Here is a 20,732-nt window from a genome sequence, read left to right as displayed (position 1 = left end):
TGCTTCTGATTCTTATGCAATAATGTACCCATACCATCTCCTGAAGTTCTTATCTTGGTACAAAATGCTTAACATTCACCTCCTCTAAAATCTTTTCCTCTCAGCATCCATGTCCATATTCATTCACACACAAAAAATCCCATTGAGTTCTTATTATAGCCAAAGCAAAGTGCTTGCCATTGGAGAGACTACAAAGATGAATAAAATGTAGTCCCTATTCTCAAGAAGCGTACGGTTTAACATAAAAGATAAGCAAATAATCACCATATAAGACAAAATATATGTATTTTAGGAGGTGATAAATGCCGTGGTTGGTTCAGAAGATGTATAGGTTTTCACATCTCTGTTGTCTTGAATATTCCTATATTTGCAATTTTTATATGTCCATACTTAATCCTTTTAGATTATATGAAATTTGAGTTGGAAAGAATGTTTCTGCCCTATTTATCACATTTTCTTTCTCCCTTATTTCCCATATTCTCCTTGATTCTATAAAGCAAGATCTCTCTCCCACTGGTGACCCATATCATTCATCCCTTGTATCCCCTGTAGTTGTTAGCAAGCCAGTAACTCTGGAGGCTTGATGAAGGAAAGACAAATGCATATTTTTTTTTCCTTAAGGTAAAAGAAAAATGTTGCCCCTGTGTGTTCTTAGGCAATATACAGGAAGAAATTGTGCTCTTGGTGATAGCAGCTATTGCCCATAGTCGACCCTTTTAGCAGCAGTTAGCTGGATGCAATTCATTTAAAATTCTTTCTTTTGTCAGTTTTTAACATTATCTTTACTCAAAAGGGAGAAATTACAAATCTTCTGTAATTTTATAGTGTTCTATAATATGTAAGTTGCTATCTTAATTATCTCAAATGACTTCTTCATAATTAAAAAATATCCTTTTTACATTTCCTGGCCTGACATGTGGTTTTATAGTATGAGGTCACAATTCACGTAAAGAAAAAGGACCTACGCTTGAATGTCAGCATGAAATTATGGCTAAGAAAACCATATTTAAATTTAAATGTGGTTTCATGACTAAGAAAAATAATTTTTAAAATGAACTTGCAAACACAAAAACAAGATATTTTATCTCCTAGGACATGGGAAAGTAGTTGCCAAAATAGAGAAAAGTAACAAAATTTTAAGAAATCAAAAAGTTCGAAACAAAATAGCGATGGTTAGTTGCCTTAAAATCTGTATTCACATTATAATCAAATATGCTTTCATAATGCATTAAAGTGATAATTTTAAAAATTAATTACTTTGTAGAGATGTTATGGCTAAACTGCGTATCCCCAAATTCGTATGTTGCAATCTTAATTCCTAGTACTGCAGAATGTGACTATATTTGGAGATTTGGACATAGACACATACAGAGGAATGACCATGTGAAGACACAGCAAGAAGATGGCCATCTGCAAGCTAAGGAGGTCTCACAAGAGATCAAACCTGCCAACACTTTGATCTTGGACTTCTAGCCTCCAGAACTATGAGAAAACTAATTTCCATTGTTTAAACTACCTAGTCCGTGGCATTTTGTTATGGCAGCCCTAGCAAACTATGATGTTAAGAAATAAGGAACCTAAAGTTGGAAACTTTTAAATTCAAAAATTAATCACAGATAAAAATTCAAAATTTCTAAAATTATTTACCATTACCATTAAGTTTTTAATTATAGATCTCTTACGTAAAATGAGGTGTACCTATGAGACAAGGAAGAAATGAAGAGTTGTTGCTTCCATCAGCTGAGAGCTTTAGGGTATGTATGTAAGTGTGTCTGTGTGTGTAGATATAGATAAATTATGTGCAAATATAATTTTATCTCTCTCTCTCTATCTTTAAATTAAAATTGAAGTACATCCAGCTTGCTAGGGAGTAGAAATGGTAAGAATAATAATTTTGGGTAGATAAAAATTTGACTAAACTGGTAAAAATAAGACAATTCACATCATTTTTTAGACTTTAACTTATATTAATTTTTATACTTTTCCTCCCTTCCCATCCACGTACTTTTAGGATTACCTTAAAGACATACTTATCTATATCTAGTAGATTGTCGATGGCAACAAATATAGACTGAACCCCCAAGGGCTTTAGTAAGAGCAAGTTATCCGTTGTCAACAACTCTTTTTCTCCTTCTTCTCCACAATATCAGCATCAGCAACAGCATCAGCATCATCACCATCATCACATTACAGCTGACATTTACTTATTCCTTATTATATTTCAAACTCTGCTTAAGAATTATACATATATAAACAGATTTAATCTTGAAAACACTCCTATGAGGTAGCTACTATTATTAGAATACCTTACAGAATAAGAAACCCTTTAAGAATGTTAAGGATGTCCTTGGGCAAAGTCATAGGAATGGTGACAGAGGCAGGATTTGAACCCAGGCGGTCTGATTCTGGAGTCCACACTTTTAATTCTACTCTGTAGTCTATAGTTAATCATAATCACTGAAAATAAATTGAAGAGTGATTAATAAAACCTCCTACATATCTCTATTATGATAATCAAGACTTCAGAAGTTGTGCTGTGAATGTGGCTGCTACTGTGGTTATTGGTAACATACGCCAATAGCAAGAAGCTATACTTCCAACGGCTCATTCTCCCTTGATGATATATTGATTATCCCTTCATTTATTTATCTCAAAGATAAAGGCAGAAATTAAATAAATACATATAGAAAGTTTTTAGTTACTTTTAAATTCAAGTTTGGTAGATGTTTAACATAACATAGTGAAAAATCTACTTTGACAAACACGAATGAGAAGAAACTAGAGAAGAGAGAAAATAGGATATAAAGGCTTTTAAAATATAAGTTTAACTAGTTCTTTTTTCATTTCAATCTACAACTGTCTTTTAATTAAGCTATGCAGATATTTGTCGATTTTCGTAGGTGAGACTGAAGTTTATTTTTAAACAGGCCTTAATAAGATTATCACTAATAGCTCTTGCACTTTTAGGGCTATATTGTATATTTCTGCTCTTACTTGTAGTTTAATAATCTAGATTTTAAACTCTAGTTTTATTTCTTTTCATAAATACACTTGATAAAGGAAAAACCATGGAGTGATGTAAAAAAAGTACACAGCAGGTGACTAATGAAAGGCTTGGAGGCTGGCTGGCTTGGATAAGCAGCCAGACAGAACAGAGGGGTGTGGCCTGGTTTGGGGCCAGGAAATAATCCAAAGTCTGCAGTACTTGGTCAAAATGTATCCTCAGCTCATGGAGGAGAGGCAGGAATGTAAGAGGTGGCAGCAGCACCCAGGACTCAGCACACTTCCTCAGAGCCTTGTAGGCTAAGTTTGGCAGTAAGAACGCTTCCAGGTAATATAAAGTCTTTTTTTCTCCTTATGTTCCCATATCAGCAATTTCACTGATTTCCAGAAGTTTCTCTTGAGATTTTGCTACAGAACATGAAACTATCTGATTGCAGGGTTATGTAGAAATGAACACAACAATAAAAAAATTTGACAAAGTACAAGTTCAGAGAAATGGTGTGTTTTGTTGAAGAAATCCAGGGGCAGCCACTGGCATTCTCTCTGGCATCTTCATCAGTAAGTGGTAAGATTTCTTGACCTGGGTTGGGATGGAAACTGAGTACGTGATCTTAATTCTAATTTTAAAAACAGAATCCATTCTGCTGGATATCTGGCTAGACGAAGCCTAGCCGGAATTTTTTGAAAATTGGAATCCTACCTCATAAAACAGTTGACTGCTTACTCCAAGAAAGGATGTCTCATTATTTCCTATGGGAGACCTTAACCTGCTCCTTGAAGACCTTGCAGGGTAGACATTGGGTTACTGAGATCACTCCCATTAGATTTCTCGTGTTCTATTCACCAGATGATCCCATCTACCCCGGGCACAATGGTGTCTGTTTCATGGGAATTCTCGGTTCTCTGGGTAGCTTGCGAACTGATGCTGCAGCACTCTTCCTCCAGCGGGCAGGAGGCCTGGGTCAACTGTGCTGTTACCGGGCTGTGGTACATGCTACCAGCAGCTCAACTTTTCTGCTCAGGCAAAAAACATTTTTCCCTAGCATTTTATTTCAATCACTGCTTTAAAATTAAAACATGTGTTTCATTTCTTCACTTCTAATAAATACAAGTGTTTTCCTGTATATCCTTAGTTTATACAAGGCCACCTTCTTCTAACTCATACAAGGCCACCTAATCTACATTTTAAAATTTGCTTTTTATAAATTTAGTTTTTCAGTTTTCAGGTCCGTTTACATCACCGCTATTAAGGAATATTTCTGTTTAAACACCCATACCCATATGTGTACATGTTAATCACTTCTCAAGAGCCAGGCTCATTTAAGATCAATCTTGATAATATAATTTCTTAATTTCAGTAATTTGGTTTGTAATTTCTCATCACACTTTATGTTCCAGTCTCTTTGTATTTTTTTATCTCCATATCCCTTGAAAATTCATAAATTCATTTCTCCTAAATTTGATTTCTCCTTTTAGATCTCTGCTGCTTGATTTTCTTTATTTGAGAATAAAGGGAACATTCAACGATATTTGAGTTACACTAAAATCCTTTTCATTCAATTATTTCTTTACCATTCTTTTTGATCTCATCATATTTATTTTTGGCTAGGATTACATTTACTGCTATTATAAAAACAATAATTATAAAGAATATTCTCTGCACTACTTACTGCACATTTTCCTAAATTTATGTACATTATCTCATTTCTTCCTAATCATCGCCCTATGAAGCAGATCTCAAAGCCCTGTTTAACAAGTAAAGAAACTGAGAATAAGACGTTCACCTACCCGAAGTCACCCAGGTAGAGCTTGCTCGACTCCAGGCTGTGTTCTCATCTACTACACTATATTCATGTAGTGCTGCTACATTTTGATGATACTGGAGTCTTAAAGTACTCCTGACTTACAAACATCAAATAAAAACAGTCCATATATGGCCACTCCTAACCAGTCCCAATCTGTCTTCCCTCTTCTGTTGTCCCTATTGCCTGAGTCTTAAAAGTCCATTTAAAACACTTATGGCTGGCACTGAATGTGTATACTCAGTGTCGAGAAGGGGCTAAGCTCTAATTAAGGAAACAGCTTAGTTAACAGTGGCAACCTACTTACCAGAAGTACTTTGTCTTTAACTGTCTGATTTTGTAAATATTGATATTGCTTACAACTCCATCATATGAATTGTATTTGTATTTATAGGGCTTTCTTTAAAAAATGAGAGTATTTCTGTGTTGTGTTACTCATATTATAATGTAAATTGCTTTGGTTGGATTGCTTTCATCCCAATATGTCTCTTTGTTATCAGTGAATGGGTCCTTAAAAGACAAGAAGCCTGGGAGAAACAGTGACAAGTACCTAGGATCAGGCATGCACAATGAATGAAGAAAAACTCTTTCTTTTCCTACATTGTCCTCTGCTCCCAGAACATTGACTCAATCTATTGGATTATGGGTTAAATGGATTAGTATGGACTTCTGGTCCACATTTGAAAATTTCTGGGCAATTTATGAGCTATATTACTTAATTCTTGAGAGAGAAATAAGAAAACAGAAAATTGTAATATAAATATGTGCTATAACAGGGGTAAGATATTTTTGTGATGATTTTGTGGGAACACTATCACCATTTAAAATAGAGCATTGTTTCTACAGAGAAATAAGCTTTGCGTTCCAAATAAATACTGTACAATGAACTGTATAGCATTCTCTGTAGAAATGTTACGGACTACCCTCTTAAAAAATATCTTCTGGGATGATTTTAAAATATAAAATATATCGAATGTAAAAAATAAACATCATATATTTAAATAAACACTATCAAATTCTCCATACTAATTTTCAAATATACATATGCACATTGTTCGATTTTTAATTCTTGCTAATTTTGTTAATTAATCATTATGTAACTCACAGAAGGATAGTTGGCCTATGCTGAATTATAATTTGCACTGTTGAATTTAACAGACAAATCACATTTTTCTGAACCAGTGAAGTGCAGAGAATATTGGTTTTATAGAAAAAATAAAAGTTGATCCTTAAATTTTTGCAGAAGAGTAAAATAGATGAATCACATTTAAGCTAGGATAAAGAGAATGCAATAGGCATGGAAGGGTGCATTGGCTACATAGTTAAATTCTGTTTTGAGGGGAAAACCCCTGAGAAATCATCCACTGATTAAATAGAAATCATGTCTGCACATGCCTTTTGCTGCTCTTATTAAACGTAGACTCTCTGCTTTCAAATTTCCTAGTATACTTAAAATATTCTTAGAAAGACAACAACTTAATAGGCATTGCTCTACAGATGTTTTCAAAGTGAGTTATTAAGGAGACTTTTTAAAACTTAGTAAGAATTGTTAACAACTATCGGTGCAAAAGGCTTGAGAAATTCAGGGAGGCAATGTCATTTAAAATGTGGATTGCGTAGTTTAAAAAAAACCTCCACTAATACTGAATTAGATTCCATCAAAGCTTCTTAATATCTTCACTGGAACTTCATGAATACAGCTCAGAAGTACAGAAGTATAGTATAAATGCTCCATAGTCTGAGGCTTTGAATTTAATCTAAATTGTCTCAAATTTGAAAACCAGATTAGCTACAAAGAATACTGTCAATGACTTAGTGGCTATGTGAACGTGGATAAATTACTTAACCTTTCTACATCTTAGTTTCCTCATCTGTTAAAACGATTTTTTTCAAGAATTATGTCTAACGTATTAAAGCACATAGCTCAATAGAAAGCCTTTAACTGGCACTTGTTATCAAAATCAAGAAGAAAGGAATGGAAATATAAGTTAAATATCCCTAATTAAAAAGACAGGGATGCCATTGAAAATTTTAATCTAAGGAACTGTTAGTACAGAAATTAATAATAATAATCTATATAAACCCTTGACTAAAAAAGAATCCCCTGTAATTTTCTCTTTGATCCATGACAGAGGAAGATCAAGCTAGGTATGATGGGGAGAAAGATGACCCAGCAAAGATAGTTCCACATCAGGAAACAATTTGCAGCGAAACAAAACAGAGTTGTGTTTTGGACCCTTCTAAAAAGTTGTACCTTAATGACTTGATTACCTTTTTGGTTCAGCTGAATGCCTAACTCCAGCAGGGACTCCACTCCCAGAGTTTTAAGTAGGTCTGGGGGGGCCAGCAAATTGCATTTCTAAAAGTCCTCAGGTATTTTCATGCTGCTGATCTGGGACTACACTTTATAAAATACTACCTTAGAGAATACCTAGGAGATCAATTAGCTTAGTATATTTGCCAAGACTTAAATTTTTCTAACCTAAAATAATTGGTGTCAAAGTTATAAAACATTGAAACCTCAAGCATTCATCATTGAAACATCAAGCACTCATTTATTTATGAATTGGCATGAAATTAAAATTTGTTTTTCTGAAAAAAAATTTGAGACATGTCTATAGTATTCCTTTGGTCTATCCTCCTATAATAAATTTCTGCCAGGTATCCATAACAAGAATGATTGGTATTACACCTAGGGAATTTGTTTTCATTGCACGAAGAATGTGAATCATACACTGACCCAGTTTCCCTTCCTGCCTTTGCAGCTCATTAGGAAGCTCTTGGTCAAAATATATGCCCCACATGCAGCAGGTGCTTAGGCTCGCACTATGCCTTCTGTTCACAAACTTTACTTCTGGTGTTACCTTGTTTTGTCTTGACTTCATTTTCCCTTGATACTCATTTCTTCATTGACAGTATTATTGTATTTTATATATATATATATATTTTTTAAAAATCTACATTCCTTCATGAAGTACAGTAGGATATAAATAAATAAACAACATATTTGTGTTACCTGAAGATATGCTTATAGAAGTTTTAATATCCTATTTTATTAGGACTTTATGCCTGGGTCTTTGCATTATATAAAATGAATAACTGAGAGATTAGAGAATAACACGTGCCACAAAAGATCAGGTCCACCTATTTAGCCCTACGCAGAAATACCAAACAAGTACCTGGGAAGGTATAGATATCATTTCTGATATCAAGTTCAAAAGGTTAGGGATGTATCTGAAATATTATATCATTACAGAACTATTTTCTATGATATTCACTGAACCTATTTGAAATTATTCATTTTTCCATTTTAGAGAAAAATTTCTAGAAGTTTAGAACCTGCAGAGTAAATGCAAGGATATTTTGTTTGTCTTAAATTTACCTTTCTCTTGGCTTTAGATGTGTGCCATTCCCAGTACACTAGAATTCTGTGATGGACAGTTTTGTATTCACCATGTCAGTATTTACGTAATTTGGGGAAGAGACTGGTGGTTTGGAAGAGGATGCTGATATAAGAATCTCTGCCTCCTCTATGTTGTATAATGCAGAAATAGAAACCTGTGCTACCTACCACATATGCTTATCCAACATAGCCAGTTATGCTTTACTTAAGTCCTGACTTTACTGAAGAATGGAGTATAATGGAGAGAAACTGAAGGTTCAGTAGGTAAGTATAAAATAGATCTATAAAAAATCCAAACTTCTTTTCTCTAACACACAGATACACAAACCATAAATATTACATGATTGCAATGATTAAATTACCAAGTCATAGAGCACATAATAACTAAATGTTATGAGTGAGTTTTACTATTTTCATTCTTTTATTAAATCTGAAATAAATACATCAGGGCAAAGTCTTTCCATGACTCTGGCCATGAGCAACATCATGAAACTAAAATTGTTTTTAAAATATAAAGGCAATGGAGGGCAAGAACAATGAAATAATACTCTTATTTCCCTACCTTGCTAGACCTGATACCTCAACTTATTTTCAAAGAGTAGTTCAAAAAGATTCTCACTGAAAAACCTTTTGAACTCCTTACAACACCTCATGAATATGTATTTTGTTCCAATAACTCATTAGTAAACCAGATTTAATTAGAATATTATAAAATAAAAAGTTCTATATGTAGGAAAACTATAAGAAGATAAGAGTTCTTCCTAAACATTTTTGAGGGTGTTAGGACCTTTACAAGCCTTATAAAATGAAAAATTCTAAAAGGTTTGTTCTTCAGATCACTTATGAATTTCATTTCTTTAATCTCCTGTACTATAAAGTGATATTTTTAATAAGGCAAATTCTATATCTAAAAGTTGGTATGTAAATACTTTATAAATTTTAGCATTTAATAATAATATGGGGTCATTGCATTATATGTTTGTCTGACTAATCTGCATTCAGTAGTTTAAGAGACTCTAATGGTTTCATATGATTGATTAATTTACAACTTTTAAAAAGAAAAATGTCTTGCCTTCGAATGGTAATCTTGTTCCAGTCTGGAATCTGATCCGGCTACCTGTTTGTATTTGTTAATTTTCATTTGGCGATTTCTCTCCTCTATATCCATAGCACCTATCGAGTAGAAAAAAACCCATAAAATTAATGTTTAGTTCTCATCTGAGCCCTACTTACAGGATGTAAAAAGAAGAAATGCCAAGCTGATATATTACTTTCATTCAAGGTAGTATGTACAAATTAAATATATTATTTTTTAGATTTATTCAAAGTATGCAATTTGGTGAATAAAAGCATGATTATTAAATAAGTAAAATAATTTTGATCTGAATAACATGTAAACAAATTTAAACAGAAGACAACAAATCTTTATTAGATAGAAAACACTTTCTGGTATATGTACGTCCAGGAGAATATATTTGACAGCACATAAATTTGACAATAGTAATAATATAAGAACTTTTGTTTGTAATTCATCAAGATTTGATTTATTTACTGGAAAAAAGTTGTAAGTCTAATTGGTTTCAAATACAATTTTACAATTGCATTTAGAAAGTATTATCATAAAATTAGCCCATATATTAAAGCGGGTTGCCTCAGCATATATGTAGAGGCAGTTATCAAGATCTTTTGACTTGAATTTTCTAGAACTAGGATCAAGAAAGAGGTACTTCAAATAAGACTTCTGAGAACATACCACACCACTAAAGGTGCAAATTATTACTGAAATAATTTCAGGAAAAAAAAAAGAATGTAAGGAGGTGAAAAAGTGAGATGATAAGCCTATTACAAAATGAGATTAATGTTCTCTATAACAGGTGCTACGTCAAAACATATCAGTTATAAATATCAAGAGGTCTTTAAAAACTTTGTTCAGAAAAGAACTAAAGTCAGGTAGGAAGTCTTAGCAAACATGAAAAAAGTGTTTTAAAAGTATATTTATGATTTTTATTAAAGAGATTTTGTAAGAAAATTTCATTTCTCATGCATAATGGAAAAACAAAATCTCTATTGTATACTACCAATCTACAGACTGTGAAAAATAATCATAGCTTAGTGGGCTCAAGTGAGTATCTATAATAAAATGTTGTCATGTAGAGTCACAAGCACTGGGTGTAAGTAGGAATGTAAACACACACATACATACCCCTTGCATAAGATCATAACTTTATAACTGCAGTAAAGATATCTAGTCAAAAGTGTGCCTGTTCAAAAACAGGTATTCTAATACTTATCCTGAAAAAACATCTCATTGTAAATCTGATAATTCTTTTAAGTAAAAAGTTTTAAGTAAAAATTCATTAATTAAAATAAGATAAAAAGAAGTAAGAAAATTTTGAATAAAATAATTTATAAAGAGCTTATATTATATAACCTCCAAGTACAACGGCAAATTTAAATCAACTATTCAATAAAGTGAGGCAATTTTTTTAAGAGTCACATTTTAATGATGATCTGATTAGTTGATTCTGTGCCAAATTATAAAATGGGGAGTATAAATATCATGTTAATATAAATTGAATAATATATAAAATCACGTGAGTACCTCCATGATATGAACGTGAAATATAGTCAAGTATAAATGTCTATTAGTCTACTAAAGTGCAATTTTGGAATTGTTTGTACCTCAAGAGAGATTCTCAGGTATATATGTTTATTTTCTCCAAGGGCAAAGGAATAAAAAAGGTATCCCAGCATCAAAAAATTAGCTAAATTGAGTGTTTGGAAAGTTTCTTTAAAAAAGTTTCATTTTGATATCATAGTAGCAAAATAGTATTTTAAATGTGAACAGCACTAACAGACAAGGAAGTTTACACACATTTTATATATACATATATAAATATATATACACATACATATAAATATACACACATACACACATATATATATATGCATTTTCTAATGTTTAGACTATTTTCTGGACATCAACTCCCTATGCAGCTACATTAAATTCTTTCTGATTACCAGCTAGCAACGGGATATATACTGGCAGACATTGGCAAACTTTTTCTCTAAGGTGCCCAAGAGTAAATATCTTAGGCTTTGACGACGGTACGGTCCCTGCTGCAACTGTGCCATTGCAACATGAAGGCAGCTGTAGACGATGCACACACAAATGAGATATTATTCTAACAAAACCTTATTTACAAAAAGGCAGTGAGTTGGATTTGGTCCGCGGGACACAGTTTGCTGACGCCTGTGTTAAAACATATTGGTTTAACATTGCTTTGCAAAAGAACCTCTCTCCTTAGCAATGGTTTAAAGATTTTACAGAATCAGATTTATGGAACATCATTTATATTTAACAGATCACTGGAGGGATCTAAGAAGGATATTAATCTGTATTTGCTATAAGCAAACAAAGATGCAAATAGAGAGAGTGATATAACCATTTAAATAATGTCAACTAGATTTCAATCGCAAACACATCTTGCCTCCAGACTCACTCATCATCTACAGATGGCCCCTAAATGGAAACATTCTTTGTTAGAGCCTTAACCAATGAAATCTCAGGGGAGCACCTTAGTGGACATACAGTAAACGAACTTGCATAAATATACTTCTAACTTATAATTTTAAATTCTCCTAGGAGGCTAATCCTTAGGACAATCAGTAACCAGCCATGACTCTCTCCAAAATTATTTGGCTCATACGAAGTCGTCTATTCCTTTCTACAGTTTTAAAAACCTATTCTCATTAAAAAAACACTCCACAAATAAGAGCATCCTAGAGGAAAATATCGTATTCATAAAGAGATCTATCATAGGGGATTCTTCACCAGCAAGTTGACTTTTCTTTGCTGGTCCTTTTTTCCAAGGAAAATAACTCACAAATAATATTTTCAATAGATTATTTTTGTTTCAACCAATTTCAGTCTTTTTTTTTCTTCCTACATGGAATGGAAAACAATTTAGAGGAATCAATGCAAGTAGAAGAGCTCTTCACTATCTGGTGGGAGAACAGAATATGTAATTTCTAAACTTTCTTTCAACTCTGATATCCATTGCTGTACTCTAGAAAAGGAAAATAAGTGAAAGTGCTAAAGAGGCAGCTTTTGTTCAATCTTCTCTCTCTTTCAGATTAACACTACAAATTTGCATATAAAAAGTCTTGAAAATTCTGCAATAAAGAATGGTCATTTGATCACAGAAATCTCCCCTATCGTCTCACCTATTATCTGTTAATATCTTGCTGAAATAGTCTCAAAAATACATTTCAGGAAATGCTGGCTTATAGGTTTAGAAGGAAAATTTATCTAGGAATCTCTGATTCATACTGTTATAAGTGAAGACACTAGGCTCATCACAGAAGACATCTTAGTGGTTTGATTTGATTTTGTAATTTGAGTATGCCGAAAAAACTAGTCATTATATGTTCGAAATCAAATTGAATATCAAAGCATTTACAAACTATAATAAAAGTTGATCAAGAGATCAATGGGACGATCAGTGTTTTTGGACAAACACATTTACGACAAAAGTTTGCATGTTTGTGTCCATTTATTGAAGAGATATCTGTTTAAGTGTATTAAACTCTAATATTCAGACGGTCTCAAATTCTTTTTGGTATAAGGAAATTCATTAACTAAGTAAACTAATAAAATGATTTTTTGTTTCATTAATATCTTGTTTCATAAATAAGAGAGTTTATTTAAATTATACTGGAAGTGGCCCTGTAATTTTTGGACATGTGTAAACAAATCTTCCTAAATACCATCAATTTTAGAATTTCTACTTGACAAATGGCATTTTTATCAAAGCTTATCTCATTGGTTTTCTTAATAACGCATTTAAATTATACAAGAGGTTTTTATTCCACTCTAAAAATTTTAAGGCAGAAAACAAAAAGAAAATTCAAACGTAGATTTTCTGGAATTCATAAATAGCTCAAAATACTTGTTTTTCTCAAATTGGGAGCTCCTGGTTCATTCTCAGTCACTTAATTTAAAAAATCCAATATTTTGTTGTTCCTGATTTAATGTGTTTCCTAAAATCATATAACACATTCTGGATTTTGTATCCAGAGACGTAGTTGAAAATGGCCAGATTAATTGGCAGTAGGGCAGTGGTTGCTCTGGTTTCACTACTTACATGTGTGCTACAAAGATCACCAGTACACCTTCAGTGATTTCTGTAGTGCACTTCAAACAGTAACAGTTTTAAGTTTGTTTTGCCACACACACACACACACACACACAGCTCTTGGGGTCTCAAAGTAGCTGCATACCCCAAACTTCTATGACTGAAGTATGGCACAAGTTTGGCAGTAATGCAATTCACAATGCAGCCCAATAGTGGTCAGAATACGGCAAGACTGCTGACTCAGTGATCCATCTTGTGATCTTAAATGAAATGCTCAAATCTGGGAATCTTAAGAGGGAAAATTCTTAAGCCCAATATCAAAGCTCAAGGAAATAACCTCAAAAATCAGGAAAAAAGGAGACAACCTATGATTACAGACATCATGGAATTCTAAGATTATTAATATTATTTAAATCTGGAAATGGCATTGGTTAGTATTCCAAATTCTTGTGGCTAATTTAATACTTTTTAAACATTCTCCCTCCTCCCAGCTCCATCCCTTTCTTCTGTCTCTATAAAAATATTTTACTTCAGTTTTAAAAAGTCTTCTTTAATTGAGATCAAAAAAATTTCACTAATTTGTTGTTTCCAAAGGGTTTCTGATCAAAATAATCACAACTGTAATTCCCTTTTCTTTGATTATCACGTCCTCCCAAAACTAAGATGTACTTTTACTAATCTGAGATTAGAAAATGGATTTATATTGTTCACTTTTTTAACAAAATAACATATCAAGAACTTGTAGAACGATCATTAAACTTTTGCATTTTATAATTGGATTAATTCTAAATTTTATCCTTTTAAAAGGTAGATGTTAAATTTGTTTTCCAGTGAAATTTAAAAATTAAAGGTATTTGTGCAATATCATTTTAATTAGCAGTGAAGGATTTCCAACAAAAGTTGTTTTCTGTTAAACCCATCCAAATAATTGATAACAATATAAAGTATAGCCTTAACAAATCTAATTGATTTTCATAAAATATGCATAGAGATATCATAAATGTAATCTGAACATAAAACGAAATATTATGTAAGACATTTTTCTGATTGAAGCTAAGGAAGTATATTACTTATATAGTAGAAACTTTTTTTTTTTTGGAGGAAGATTAGCCCTGAGCCTACTACTGCCAATCTTCCTCTTTTTTCTGAGGAAGTCTGGCCCTGAGCCAACGTCCATGCCCATCTTCCTCTACTTTATATGTGGGACGCCTGCCACAGCATGGCTTACCAAGCGGTGCCCTGTCCACCTGGGATCAGAACCAGCAAACCCCAGGCTGTCGAAGCAGAACGCTCGAATTTAACCTCTGCACCACTGGGCCAGCCCCAAGAAACATATTTTTTAAATTAACCATATTTTGCCAAATCATTGAGGGGAGAAAAAAATTACTTTTGATAACTATCCTATGTATCTTAGTTTACAAACCTTTCTTCTAAGAAAATGCAAACAATGCGGAAGAGGCACGAAACAAAAGATTACAGATGATAATGATGAGTGACAGAAAGAACATACCCCAAACGAACAAAGTTAAAAGGGCTAAATTTATGTAATCACTAAATGCTAATCACCATATAGGTATGTACCAAATTAAGTGAGATAAAGAAAAAGGTATAATCAGTTTACGGAGCTATTTGCTCACTTTGAGGTGAAAATTACACAGGAGAAAGTATAGCTATTTATGTTTAATTTCTAGATTCAGTAGCATAGACTACAAAAATAACTTACTGATGACTTTCAATAGTCAGAGGAGTAAGAATAGAAATTGTTAAAATGACTCATGAGATAAATAAGAATATGTAATATTTAGTGTAATTCAAAAACAAAATACTGTTCTTGGTTTTACTAACTATTTTAACTGTTCTTTCAATATCTGATAACTGTGAAAAAACTTACTTTTCAGATTGACAGTCATATACCAGCTGTTGACAAAAAATTAATTTATATTCATTTATATGAGTGTTTTCCAAGTACCTGATGTACAACAATAAAAATTACTGAAAAATACAACATATTTGTAACTGCATATCAGAAGGCTTTACAAGGGTCATATTTTTGAACCTGAAATTCCACTTCCCAGGATCTTTCCTCAAGAAAAATATCAAAGTACAAAGATGTACATATAAGTATAATCATTGCATCACTGTTGTGAAGGCCTGGGAAAAGAAATTCCGAATGTCCAACCATAGGGGATTAGTTAACTGCATTTATGGTATATCTACAGAACATTACACATCCAGGAAAAATGATGAATATAGTGTGCACTGCAATTAGTAATTATAAAACAGATTAAATGGCAGATATGATATGATAGTTTATAAACTATAATCTGGAAAACTATATATATTCATAAAAATATATATGCACATAACCTATGCAAAAGACAGAGACAGTGATAAAAATTTAAGAGTGTTAGCAGTTATCACTGGTTATTGGAAGTAAGTATAAGTGCTATTGTTTTTTCATTTGGGTTGATATATAGTTTATAAAATGTCCACAATGACTATACATTATATAGAAGAAAAATGTTATTTATTTATTTTTCTGCTTTTTCCTCCACAAATCCCCCCAGTACATAGTTGTACACTTTAGTTGTGGGTGCTTCTAGTTGCGGCATGTGGGACGCCGCCTCAACATGGCCTTGTGAACGGTGCCGTGTCCGCGCCCAGGATCTGAACCATCAAAACCCTGGGCCACTGAAATGGAGCACGCAAACTTAACCACTTGGCCACAGGGCCAGCCCAGAAAAATGCTATAAGTGTTATTTTTAAAAAAACACAAAATAGGGGCTGCCTATAATGAATTTTCTGATATTTTTTATGCTAAAACTTTATTATAAACTAGAACTTCATAAAAAGTAAACTTTTGTTATTGAATTATTTGTTAAAAATAAATGTGATGCAGAGAATAACAAATATTGGAACAAGTTAAATTGAGAAAAGGTATGGAAATAAATATTGTGAAAAAATGATAAATTATGTACCAAATTACTTCCATACTAGTACTGGGGCAAACAGAAGTATTCTCTTTTAAAGTGTAAACAAACTTAACCTTAACTGTGCAACTAAGATACACAGGGTTTGAGAAATATTTATTTCCAAATCAATTTCGAGGATTCTTCTACTGTGGTCACTAGGAACTGACACATTTGAAATGAAAGAAAAGATAATTCGATTTTGTTTATAATGTCTTTGCTTATAAAATGATCTTTCCTCTGCTCCCAGGAATGTAGAAGGTACACTTCAAATATGCCTAAGTGAAACATAGAATTAAATGAAATATAGACACTCTAGAAACTTACAAAACTGTTGTACTACCTTGAGGCCAATACTTATGAGCTATAGTCTTTTGAATTATCCTCTAAACCTTAACAGAATCTATTTTAGATATGTAGGTTACCTGTTACTCTGTATACTTGTCTGCTGTTTCTCTATTAACTCTCTGCTATCTCCACTAAATAATACTTCAGAGGAGATGCTACAGACAAATTTCACAGACTCCTTTCACTACAGTCAAAAGAAACTGATATTCAAAGTCCTTTAGGGCATAAGTGATTAGGAGTGACCTAGTGATCTAAAGAAAGAAAGTATATCTGGTTTTGAACAGATTTACTGAGGTGTTATCTTCAGAGGACTTGTATTTTACCACCATTTTAGGTTTCAACATTTAAAATCGAGGTGTACTTGGGCCATAGCGGAAGATCAGGGTTTCGTGCATGGAGTGTGCAGAGGAGGTAACCATCACAGAGTTGACAGGGCTTTGAAACTCCCCAGATTTATGGTAATGGGTATACTTATGATACATAGGATTGAAGAAAATCTTAAAAACAGCACTGGTTTAAAAGATAAGAAGAAACAAGACTTGGGTCTGAGTCTTGATTTTACAAGCCCTGTAACAATAAGCGCTTCCTTTCACCTTTCTGAGCATGAAATTCATCATCTGTAAAATGAATAGTTTTGCACCAGATACTCTTCATGATTCCTTCTGCTATATAACTCTCTGGTTGGTTAATTTTGAAGCCAAATGAGGTTTAAGTGTTTGTCTTTTTATGTTGTCATATCTATTTCATTAATAATAGATAAAGTGTTCCAGAAATTCTTACTCTGTTTGCCCTGGTATTGCCTTCACTAAAATTTCCTTTACAGTGTGTATGTGTGTCACAGAGGCAGGGAGAGAAATAGGATGAAGGAAGAAGGGAGGAAAGAGGGATGGGGAGGAGGAGGGTGTGTGTGTGTGTGAGAGAGAGAGAGAGAGCGAGCACATGTACCTGGGAGAGAGAGATAAGCACAGACTGTATTGCAAAGTTCATTAAACCAGGAAATTTGCTCAGGAAAAAGAATCATAAGGGTGATCTAATCTAGAAGGATCTTTTAGATTAGCTAAAGTGTAATTGTTTTACCTATATACATTTTTCTCCTAATGTACAGTGACACGTTGAGGAGAAAAAGTTAGTAACTTTCTAATATTTAGTTATGTTTAACTTGTTGCTCACAATTCCTATATCTTTGAAAAAACAAGATATATTTTAGAAGATAAACTAAATTTAAAATGAAAGTCCATCAGAGAAGAAATACAACAGTTGTTATTAATATTGCTTCTAAGAAAAAGTGCAATAACCATTGATAAAAGATACAAAGGTAGTCCGATTTATTGGGTTAATAAACTACTCACCATATGCTTTCAGCACTTTGGAATGTTTTGTCTTTTTTCTGATGGCTAAAATCTACTTTAAGGGAGATATAATCCACAGAGTAGCACATATTATTACTGTGGGTATATGTCTTATCTCTATCTTATTATGTTTTGATATATATAGATAACATAATTATCAAAGACCATTGTGTCCTACATCTCGGGCCTAATTAACGTAGCCACAAAATTATTTCAACTACATCCACTATTACACATATCACAAGATTGCAAGGAAGGTTTGAAAGGAGCATAATAAAGAAATTTAAATGCATCTTTACATTTATGTTCGTTCAGAAATAGAAATTTAAATATACTTAGAAATGTTGACAATGTTGATTTAAAAATCACAAAAAAGTAAAAACATCCATCATATAAAAACGGAGATAAGACCTATGCTGGAAAAGAGATCACACAATTTTTCTCGTATATAAGAGAAACTTAGTGGAGATTACTCCTTGTGCTATAATAAAACCTTATGTAAGTTTGCCCACGTCACATTAAAACTGAGATCGCTGTATTCCAACCTCCTTTGTATTTAGCCTTATTTTTGATCCTCTAAATTCTTATTAAAAAATTGTCATGGTATGATTCCAAATACCCGGTGAGATTTTGAAATTTTTAACTAGTCAGATATTTTGCTTATAAAATTGTGTTTAATTACAGTCTGTAGATTTTTTCCTATATGAAGAATTCTAATCTCCTCACAAAGATTATTTTGTAGAAAATGAAATGCTAGTAACAATTACCAAAATGTTTGACCTAAGGTATGTAACTAATAAAAATGAAAACCCAAACAATATAACTTCTACAAAATCAATTTTTATGATATTTGCTAGTGTTCATACTGACTACTTCTTTATTTTTCATTTCAGCGTTTCTAAGACTCCTGAGAGACTTTATTTATTAAGTAAATTTAAATTATATTAACTATGTCATTAAAATAATATTATAAAATATTTTTGAAGGTAGTAAAGATATCTTTTAATTCTAAGTCAGGCTCACAAAGAGGCAGATAAGGAGTGAGAAATCATTCACAGCAGAACTCCATTATAATGCAGAGATTCTTAAAAAGATCTAAACACGTGATCACGCCCCCCAAACCATAGTAAAAGTGTGAAATAGTGAGCCTGGCTTTGTTCCTCCTCCAGGAATAGTAGAATCAGAAAGGGATTACGATACAGAGAAAGGAGGCAAATAAATAGGGCAAAATTACCAAGAGTAAAATGAATGTCAATTTTTAGATACGATATTTCAGTTCATATTTTCAGTGGTAGTATACACAAAAGTTGTAAAATCTTTACATTTCCTTTAGAGCTAATACCATGTTGCAAACAACAGGCATATCAAGTAAGAAGATAAAACTACGCCTGGAAAATTAAATTGAAAAAACCTGTAGAGAAAAAGAATATTTTTTGATACTGAAATTAGGGAAAATCACTAAAATAAATTAAATTATGATCATAAATTATAAATGAAACATAAGCTCCCAACCCAAGAACAGAGAAAAGATTTGTAATAGTAATTTCTTCCATGTATCCATGATGATCATTCTAGAAAATGATTTACATTGGGGTTATGAATTGCAATAAAATTAGTGAAGCTTAGGTAGTAATAGTGTGATTAAAAGGAAAGAAGTACATTTTAGTTTTTATTATATAATTTTATCCATGTTGGCTAAATAAGTATTTTCCAAAATGATATTAAAATTTTTCATTAAATTAGGGTCACCATTAAGTTGGGGATAATTATTTACAATGAGACAAAGATATATTTAGATATATTGATTTTAAACAGTACTTATGCTTGGTTATCAAGCTGTGTTTCTTTAAAGATGGTAATGATTATTATTATTAGTCAAGGGTACAAGCATGACTACACAGAGTAATTAACATCATATAGTATAACACTGCCTCAGGATTCAAAGAAATGTATCCTAAATTTTTCACGAATAGGGACATCTCAAGAAACGTTTCTGCTCAATACTGAGAGGAAAGAGGAATAAAAATTAGATAGAATCACTCTCAGAGCAAGAAGGACAAGGATTAGATGAAGCGACATCAGGGAAGAGTAGCCTAAGCCAGAGACTGGACTGAACTTCATGCAACCATCCAAATATCCACAAGGGAATACTAGTTACATCGAGGATCCTAAATAAAACTGCAAACTAGAGTGAGTTGGTCTCCACTGACATTGAATCTCCCTTTCTGAATTCCTCTCTTCCTGTTCTCCTCTTCCCAGACCTCTAGTATTGTTCTTTCACGTTGTTCTCTGCACAATGTCCCCCCTTCTTGGCTTTAACATTTCTATATCCTTCACTTGTCACAGGTAAAGTCCCCATTTCCTGAGGTTAAGGGCATGAGCTCTGGCATCAAACTGATTGCTTCAGTTTAAATTCCAGCTTCAAATGACTGGAGTAAGTTATTTAACTGATCTGTACCTTAATTTTTCAATTCATTAACTAGAAATAAAAATAGTACCTACAGAGGGTGCTAACCTCAATTATGGATTAAAATAATTTATACCACAGTGACTTAATTATGCAAAATGCTGACTGCATTTTAAAAGGATTTATTAACCCACAGAAATCTCTGACTGAGGAAATGCAATGAAAAAAATTGGTTTTGATCAATGAGTTCTGCAATTACTCCAAACTAAAACCCTCCCAATGCCCTAGTCTGAGCTGGTTCTTATACTGGGTC

The 20,732-nt window shown here is 32.7% G+C and overlaps 1 protein-coding gene across 49 annotated transcripts in view; it reads right to left on the bottom strand.

Moving 5' to 3' along the window:
- Positions 1–20,732, bottom strand: part of RIMS2 (regulating synaptic membrane exocytosis 2) — a 573,066-nt gene that overhangs the window by 146,633 nt on the left and 405,701 nt on the right. For 14 of the 49 annotated variants that reach the window (XM_070630747.1, XM_070630750.1, XM_070630743.1 and 11 more), the window contains one exon: positions 9,281–9,381. The exons of the other annotated variants lie outside the window; for them this stretch is intronic. In XM_070630747.1, the coding sequence (XP_070486848.1) occupies positions 9,281–9,381 (101 nt within the window). The remainder of the gene's footprint in view (positions 1–9,280; positions 9,382–20,732) is intronic. 49 annotated transcript variants of the gene reach the window in all.

This window comes from Equus przewalskii, chromosome 8, assembly GCF_037783145.1.
Source record: "Equus przewalskii isolate Varuska chromosome 8, EquPr2, whole genome shotgun sequence".
Classification (NCBI taxonomy): Eukaryota; Metazoa; Chordata; class Mammalia; order Perissodactyla; family Equidae; genus Equus; species Equus przewalskii.
Note: the sequence above shows the minus strand (reverse complement) of the source record. Positions and strands in the feature narration are given on the sequence as shown.